The sequence below is a fragment of the Adiantum capillus-veneris genome, chromosome 14 (assembly GCF_014529385.1).
Source record: "Adiantum capillus-veneris isolate H3 chromosome 14, ASM1452938v2, whole genome shotgun sequence".
Taxonomy (NCBI): domain Eukaryota; kingdom Viridiplantae; phylum Streptophyta; class Polypodiopsida; order Polypodiales; family Pteridaceae; genus Adiantum; species Adiantum capillus-veneris.
The window spans coordinates 31960979-31970469 of record NC_140944.1 but is presented as its reverse complement, the minus strand read 5'-3'; the positions used below and the strand labels follow the sequence as shown (position 1 = coordinate 31970469).

Below are 9491 nucleotides of genomic sequence, written 5' to 3'. Positions count from 1 at the left end.
GTTGTAAGCATAGGTGAAAATAGCCTACAACTTTCTGGCAATTCTCCTGTTGTGTGCATCCTGCCTATCGGTGCATTCCAATGCTTTGCATCCGCTGAAAATAGCCTAGAGCTTTTTGGCACTGCTCTTGTTGCGCACATCCCGCAATCAATGCATTCAAAGAGGTGGCATTTCGGGCAAGAAGCTCCTCAAGCACTTTTTGTACTTTCTCGACCACACGACATCTAGCATACATATCGACCAAGGCATTGCCAAGCCCAACAACAGACAATTCACACCCCAGATTCACACAAACACCTCATAAACACCATGGAGCTGATGAGTGGTATAATTATACAAAAACAAGGGCAATCCGTGTTGAATGGCATGCACAGAATCACGATACCTTTGGGGCAAACTTGTAAAAGCCAACTGGAAATCACAATAATGCACATTAAGAACTTCTAGCAAAGCTACAGGCATGCACTATGTAAATCTCAAGTAGTTGAAAGTGTATCGTAGAAGATCAATAGCTGAGAATAGCTTCATGAATTTTTCCACTAAGAAGGACTACATGTTTTTCACAAGCCATGATAGCCACATGATATGTGTGACACATAGCAATCACCAACATCCACGCACATAGAAGAGCCATTAATCATACCAAATAATTGCTGCTTCAAGTCCTCAGCCATGGTATCATTGTTGCAAACAATTATGTAGCCACCCAATGTTTCGTGTCTAGGAAGTGTTTCAGCTGGAGGAAGAGACTTGAATCGTTTATCTGCACTGCCAACAATCTGTGATGTTGATATGTTACCTGCTCCAAGATTCTAACCCAAATCTCCATATCTCAAATCCCCATCCGAAAACTTCAGGTTGAAACCTTCCCCCTTCAGCATGTCTTCAGCTCTACCCTAGTTGGATCGTCCCTTTGCTTGCTTAATGTTCTTCTCATGAGGGGCCACAACCTTCACATCAGATCTAGACCTATCAAACTTCAGCCTCCTCTGATTCCGCAAAAACAAGCTTGGTAGCTGCTACTTTCTAGCTTTGATCCTCCTGCATCTCAGTGGGAGAGCGCCGATTATTGTCATTTAGACTCCAGAAAGAATACATATTCTCCATCAATCCTGCAGAAGGAAAATAATCGCACAAATGATTTGGAGTCGAGACCATGGGAATAGCAGCAAACCAGGTAACTTTTAGCGCTTAGGAAAATCACAGATCAATGATTACCAATTTGGCTCACAGAAAGTGTGAATTACACAGCACAAAAGTGGAAACAGATCCGCAAGACAAAATCAATTAGAGGACCCCTAATTTGAAACGACGCTACCAGCTACAAACAATTGGCGATAAAGAAAGCGAGAGGAGCTATTAAAAAAATGTTACGAAATCGCTGCCATGTGGAGGCTTGAGAGCTCGAGAATCCAGACGAAGGAAAATAATCGCACAAATGATTTGGAGTCAAGACACTGGAAATAGCAGCAGATCAGGTAAAATTTAGCGCTTAGGGAAATCACAGATCAATGATTACCAATTTGGCTCACAGAAAGTGTGAATTACACAACGCAAAAGTGGAAACAGATCCGCAAGACAAAATCAATTAGAGGACCCCTAATTTGAAACGACGCTACCAGCTACAAACAATTGGCGATTAAGAAAGGAAAATAATCGCACAAATGATTTGGAATCAAGACACTGGGAATAGCAGCAGATCAGGTACAATTTAGCGCTTAGGGAAATCACAGATCAATGATTACCAATTTGGCTCACAGAAAGTGTGAATTACACAACACAAAAGTGGAAACAGATCTGCAAGACAAAATCAATTAGAGGACCCCTAATTTGAAACGCCGCTAGCAGCTACAAACAATTGGCGATTAAGAAAGCAGGAGGAGCTGTTAAAAATAACGGAGTAGCTGTTACGAAATCGCTGCCATGTGGAAGCTTGAGAGCTCGAGAATCCAGACGAGGCTGCTACTCTAACGAAGTAAAGAAATGTGGATGATATTTTTCAACCACGCACAAAAAGAAATGTGGATGATAATTTGATGCGCTTTTCACGATCGTGAAGAGATTGCAGCTCTTTCCCGATTCCAGGCTGACGATGTCCCCAGCTCGCCAGCTGCAGCAGGTCGACATGGAAATGATGACGCGTCAAAGGATGGACGACCACCTCAATCGCCCACAGCTAATCTCTTCGAGGATCACTGGCTCTCGCTCAAGCCAGAAATTGATTTTCTTGCTCTCATGCAATCACCTAAAACTGCGGCTGTTCTTGTAGAGGTCAGGTATATTGGTCGACCTGTGCAAAACGACGACATTAATGGCGATGCCGCCGCCGACACGGCCGCTAGAGATGATCCAGCCTCCTCGTGGAAGGGAAAGGCAGCAGTAATCATGCAAGGGCTAGTAGGATGCTTACCAGCGCCGCCGGTTCCTGGAGGTCTAATTGATCCTACTAATCGCATCCTAGTACAGCAGCGTCCGCCGACAAGGTCGACCTTGCACAGCCAGCTGCATTGCTCCGTGATGATGTTCAGAGACATATAATTAGCTCTTCCATATGTGATCTAAGGAAAGGCGGGGGCGCGTCGTCCTCTTTAGGAAGGTGCTCACGCGTAGCCGGAAATATACCGGCAAGGAGTTCTATTTGAGCTGTGGGGAAGACCAACTCCCAAAAACCAATACATTGACATTGATCGATGAAAATGACCCAAACATGACGTCCATCAAGTTCAAGTTTAGCTATTGGGAGTCGAGTGGGGGCTATATCTTCAATGGGACATCATAGGCAATCTACTCCAAAAGGAGGAACTTGAAAGAGGGAGACACAATTATTGGCATCCTCCCCCAATTAGGGCTTTGATCTAGAGTGGTTCTGTAGAAGAACACATGGAAGCCAATAGAGGTCATTCGGACAAAGATATCGCCATCGTGGTCGACAACCTCGATACTAGCTCTCGAGGTAGATCTACATCAATGGGACAGAAATGTAGAGAAGCAAATTTTGCAGAAGGTGTTATATTACAAGGAATGATAGAGAGTGTTTCAGTTGAAAACTCATGTGATGCAAGATGCAAAACAAAGCCAGAACCACCATAGCTAGTTTCGATCACCTGGTAGCTAGCTTCTATTCTTTTATTCTTGCGATAGTTTGACCATTGATAACTTTGTATAAGCTTTGGGATCAATTTTTGATACGAAGTACAAGTACATATTTACCTAGTTGTTATAAACCTTAGGGAATGTGCCTTTCAGAGTTTTCTCTGTCAGTGTTGAAGGGTTATTATATGCTTTTTCTCTAGTGTTTGTCATGAACATTAACTTCTAACCTTCTAAAAGTTATTTTCATCTTAAGTCGACCAATTAAGTTTGAAAACAATAAAAGAGAGCAAGTGAAGTTGATTCAAGTGCTTATAGACTAGCTTACTAGATAAGCTTGAGACCAAAGGAGAGATCTATAAAAGAGAGAGATAACACTACAAGAGGACTTTGTAACTAGGGACGTCTGAAAAATTTACGGGTGTTGCCTAATAATTTGCGTCAAAAATTAATACAATCGTCGCTAGGTGCATTGTTTAGAGCATCGCTAAAAACTGTTAGTCGTCCTATAAGGGATAGCATCGCTTAAGCGATGCTAAAAACTTCAATAAAAACTCCCCAAATTTACTCGCGGGAGTCCTTTTCACTCTTGTGGCAACCTAGCTTACAAGAGCCCACCGACGCCATCACCTCAGAGTGACCAATGTTGTCCATGAGACCATATCCCTATTGGGGAGCTTAGCAAAGAGTCTAGGTGGTTTACCAAGTGTCTGTATTTTATGTACATGATGAGAAAATTGTTCCTAACAAGATCTCTATCTAGTAAACTTGATGTTTTGATGTTGTCATGTACCTTCTTCCCTTCTCTAGAGCTCCTATGCTTCTAGAAGCTCTCAACAGTGCTACCACAATCTTTCCAACTACATCTACTTGTGATTACATCATGGAACAAGTCCTCTATTCCATTTATTCAAAGACTTGAAGGGCTTTGTCACCAAAACCATTACCATTGTATCCTGTAGTCAATGTAGTGCAAGAAATAACCCGCTTTCAAGCAGCAACTAACTGTGACATCGTCTAGAATGAAACCCTCAGCTTGCATCTTGTTGAAACACTAGTGCTTATTGATAACGGTAGTTCTCAACATCCCTGGCAAATAAGAAGTTCCATAAGACAATGTCTCCACTTTGGATTCCATCAAATACTTGACGCGCTTCTTTAATGAAGACATATTTGGCATAAGCATCCAACTATAGTGCTGCCAGTAACAGTATCTAGCTCAAGGTGAGCCCTTTTAGGGATCTTGGTGAGGATATGCTTAATTTTTTTCCACATCTCCAATATGGCTATACTCTTGGGCCATAGTGATATATGTAGCCACATTTGGTGACATGTCCTAAAGCTCCATTTCTTCAAAGAAAATAACGGCATCCCCAACATACCCATGATTGACATAACCAGTAATCAACATATTCCAAATATTGACATTTCCCCCGGGAAGAGTCTGAAAGACTGCTCGTACCTTTAGCGGGGCCCCTGTCTTTGCATACATTTCTCTTATAGAACTATACATGTTGCAACTCTTGTCGACTTCAATTTGATTTTCATAGTCATCCACCTTACTGTCATAACCTTTCAGCCTCCATGAAATCTGTTTTACTATTGACCACAAACTATCAAATCCTTCTTGTAGCTTGCCCTTGCATTGAGCTCCACTTGGATCAAAAGTCATGAAAAGCATCATTGCAAACTTACACCTCATAATGTGTACTCTTGCATCCAATAAGTAAAACATTGTAGCTAATTGAAAGCACCCAAAGTCATATCCGTAGTCTACTTGCTCAACACAACAAGGGATAACTTCATTCCAAGAGGAGACAACTCGCTCTGAAAGCAAGGAAAAAACATCACATGCTCTTTTTGATAAATCATAGCATGGATAAAAATGGATCAAACCACTTCCCTCATACAGAGGAAAAGACATAACATCATGGACTTCCAATCCATGCTTTTTCACCATGGCAATCGAATCCTTGCAACCATCCCAATTGTAGAAACCAATGCCATCTCTCTCCAGGAGGTGTTTTTTTTCAATTCTACCACATATCTCTCTAGCTTTGTAAGATCCATTAGTATCACCACAAGCTTGACCCTGTTGGGTATATCCAGCAATAACTACGTTCGTGACACAAAATCCCTCATGCATCTGCTTATTTTGTAGTAGTTTGCACTTACTTGTTAGAATGTCTTTTGCTTTCACCGTAGGTTTGTGTTGGATTCTACAATCTAATTCAACTTGCACCCTCTCTTCTTGTTCTGAATTGAGATCCCAACATTCTTTGACAACATTTTCTTTAAAATCATGCCAGTTATACCTGTTTTCTCTCTAAAACTCCTGGATGTGTTCACTTATTTCACAAACTACCAATTTATCAAATAAATCAACCATCTTCCCTTTTGGAACACTGGGTAGATTCATCTCTTTTTCATAACAATTTACATATCCTTTTGGGTCGTAACCATCAAATACGTTCACCTTGTCATATACCGATTGCAAAACCATGCCCACTATTGTTTCAATCCGTTTGTCTTCTTCAATTGCATTTACGCATTCTGTCATCTCTCTGAGTGCCAAGTACATCTTCTCTAGAGTGTTATTTATATTTGCAAACTCTCACCCCAACTTGTTTCACATCGAGTTCACCAGGAATGTCAAGAAGTTATGCGCGCTAGCTGGGAAGATGCCAAGTCCTTGGCTATGAGAGTTGTTGTTGAGGAATCTTGAGCAAGGGAGTAAGCTAGTTTTGCTAACTTTTGTGAGTGAGAAATAGAGTAATCATAACTCTACAAGCCGTAGATATTGTGAACCAAAGAGAGAGATACTCACAACTCAAAACTTGCATGTGAGGATCACATAATCTGATTCCCCTTTGCCATTCATCAATCTTTGTACTTCCTTGCTAAGTTCTGGAGCCATAGCTTTTTCTTCCCAATCGCTGCTCCAATGGTGCTTGCTTCTCTCGTAAACATGCATCTCCCCAAATTCCCTCTCTTTTTCCTCGAAAAATCTTCATAACTATCACCCTGATCTGTCACCACACAAACTGATCACCCCAATGGAACCTACACACTCGACATCTTTGTCCCCCCCCCCCCCCCCCCCCCCCCCCCCCCAAATTGGCATCCACCACCACCATTTTGTATCTGTCCTCCAACACACAAAGCATGTTCACATACAGATTCCCTTCTAGGAGATACTGCCTATGACAGACTTAGAAAAGACGAGAAGTGTGTAACCTTGCCGTTTTATGTACGTGTTGATCATCATGTAAACGTCAGAGCATCCTAGCAATGGTGCATCAAAGACCACAACCTTGTAGAAAAATATTTACATCTCAGTGGCCATAGACAAACATGCCTTAACACAATATACAAAGCAACTACTATATGCTTATGAGTAAAAACACCCAAATGGTTGTCTAGCTGATATTTACATCATGGACGTGCCACAGGATGACAACATGAACCAAGAGGTGGATTTGACTAAGAAGGACTAATCAAGGAAATGCATCCTCAATGGCACACAAAGTTTTGTTGCAAGTGTTTGAGCAGCAGGGATAGGATCTATTTCAATTTCCTTGGAGCTCACAAATCTGCAAGAAAACACACAATGATACAATAAGTGCTAGTTGAGATTATTGTGTACATTAAAAAAGAGTAGTTGACTGGAGTATTGTGGTATACCTTACTAGCTCTCCAAGCTTGAAAATAACATCCCTGACTTTCTTGTCCTTACATATACATATACTCACCGACAGAATGAACCACAATGTAAATTAGGGGAAGGGAAAGTGAGACAAAGTCATACACACAAACTATAGAAAGAATACAACCATAACTTCATGGACTACTGCAACGTACCTTTGGTTTTACCACGGTTGAGACTGTGATGATATCTAAAGAGGTGCCACTTGACCTATGGTACTACTAGCCTCTACTTAGGTCTACTAGTATCCACTTGATTATGTGTGCTAATATACTTGTGTACGCATTTATAGATGAGTGAATAGGGGGAAAGCTAAGTATCATATTTCTCTTTGTAATGTAGATACCATACGAGAGACCACCTTGTGGGGAGCATCCATCTAGCTCTTCTTTTGGTTGGTTCACATCTAGGTGGGCTCCTATCCGGGGTAAACATCGCCTCCGGTGAACCCGAGTCTTGGCTCCTATCCAGGGTAAACATTGCCTCCAGTGAACCCGAGTCTTGAGACGGTGAGAACAAGCAAAGAAATAAAGATTATTTCTTGCTAGTTAACCCTAAACCATGAGTGACATAGTTTTATTTTTGTTATTTGCAGGGATGGCCATTCTACAACTACTCTACTCAGGTTCCTCCATCGGTCATAGATCCAGACCTATAGCGGGCTCTCTCTTTACGAGACCAGTACCTCGTTTGATGGAGAGATTGTTGGTCGCTACACTCCACAACAGATTGTGACCTATGGTATTTCTTCGGAATCCACACCATGGGGGAGTTAGGGAGAGACTCCTTACATCTAGAGCCTCGCACCGATGGCACCTTAGTCGATGACCCTTTCTTATCGTCCTAATCCTCTTCCATCAAAGGGTGCCACTCCCAAGTCATCACACCGTCCTACGCCACTCCACTCCTTTCCTACTCCTACGTTAGGTAATCGCATTCTCTCCAAGCCTTCCAAGGCCGCATATGCTTTGGTCAGTTTAGTCTTTGATGCTCTCTTCAAAGAAAACATTGGCCCACTGAAGACTACCCCAATAAAAGTGTATGCATCTGTGTAGTCCAGAGTCTCCTGACCATAAGTGAATGTAGGTGTTATCTCCTGATCTCCCTATCCATTGCGGAGTGGTGTTAAACACCATAACCTTGGTTTTACCAAGGTTTACAGGCAATCCAATATTCTCCGCAAAGTTATGCAATGCATCCAAATGTCATTGCATACCCTTCGGTGAGTCAGAGATCATCAAAATATCATCATCATATAACAACAATGGAATCCATGTCCCTTCTAGTTGGGCACCTTTGTCAGCCTCTATGTCATTGTAATCAGAAACCTCATCTATATACATACCGAAAAGAGTAGGAGACAATGGAGAACCTTGTTTCACTTCAATAGTGGATTGAACTAAATTACATATCCCTTTGGGGTGTGTACATGTCCCACCTCTAATCTGTATATAGCCATGATTCCCCAAATCAACTCAATGGGTACCATCTTCTATAGTCTGCACATCAATCTGGCACTCAACACCATGTCAAATGCTTTGCGGAAATCCACAAAGATACAATAAATATGTCTCCCATTTGCCCTACCCTCCTCAATGATGTCTCTAAATGTCAAAATATGGTCAAGAGGGGAGAATCATCTTGTAAAACCGGCATGTCTTACTATTTGTATAATCTCACTCTTTGCCTATTTGCTCAATTTCTACTCAAGGATAGATACAAATGATTGTGCCAGTGTGTGTCCAATCATAATAGTACTGTAGTTTCCTTGCTCCGTAGGATCAATGCGTGCCTGAGGATGCCCGTCATGGGCATTTTTTGAGAAAGTACTGCATCGGTCACTGAAGAGCTTCTTCAATGTACACCTCTGTAAATAGTTGTATTGGGAATCTCCTATTTGTGCTAGAATAGTCTTGATCTTGTTATGGATCCTCCGTTGTTGTTGTGGTCACCCTCGTAGATGTGGTCTTCTAGCACTCTCAAGCTCAATGGCTCTGTCAACTAATATACCTCTGGTATAAGTGCAGTCAGAAGTCTGCTATGAAGCAGGGTGATCTAGTTGCTAATTCCTTGCTCTAAAGAAGTCATTAATCTCCCTTTGTTAAAGTCTCTCATTGTCTGATCTCCTCAAGAGGCTCTCCATCTGTCTGCGTACCTCTAGCAGAAACAACATGAGGTAACTCTCATCCTAACATCTCTTGACTCTAACCAATGCATATGGTCCAAAGCCCTCTCTAAATAGATAGTGAAAGTAGCGGACAATGACAAATGTGATGCTAAGGGGTGGTCACTATGTATAAATTTTGTATATCACGTGCGTTCACATAAGCTAAAAACAACCAAAGCATAAAAATTTGATGCATAATATGCAGGGCAAGAACTTGAACGAGTACGACTAGATAAAGTTAAATCCAATTTATTGTTACGCAAAGTATGTACTAGCCATTTTGGCATACCTCTAGCTTGCTCATTCTCATCCCTTTCCACATCAAGTACATCCTGTACATTTGCATAAGTAATATGTTGATTTGTGGTATTTTTTGAAACCCCCATAGGCTGTACAATTCTCTTATTGAAATTTAAATTCAAGTTTCCACCATTGAAAAGAAGCAACAAGATGTTATAAATGGTATGTGAGGTTACAATACTGTCTCTAGTACGTGACATCAAGGGTTGCACAAAATCTTCCACAAAC

The 9491-nt window shown here is 41.5% G+C and overlaps 1 protein-coding gene and 1 pseudogene across 1 annotated transcript; both read right to left on the bottom strand.

The window, feature by feature from the left end:
* Positions 1-285: 285 nt before the first annotated feature.
* LOC147442182 (uncharacterized) lies at positions 286-1122 on the bottom strand (annotated as a pseudogene).
* A 3304-nt stretch (positions 1123-4426) lies between these two features.
* On the bottom strand, positions 4427-5236 carry LOC147442181 (pentatricopeptide repeat-containing protein At2g36730-like). Its single transcript, XM_086529339.1, has one exon. The coding sequence runs from the start codon at positions 5234-5236 to the stop codon at positions 4427-4429; it is 810 nt and encodes a 269-aa protein (XP_086385465.1).
* Positions 5237-9491: the final 4255 nt, after the last annotated feature.

Bases quoted from the DNA above. Each gene is read 5' to 3' on its own strand.
- LOC147442181 (XM_086529339.1), bottom strand. From the start codon at position 5,236: ATGCATGAGGGATTTTGTGTCACGAACGTAGTTATTGCTGGATATACC.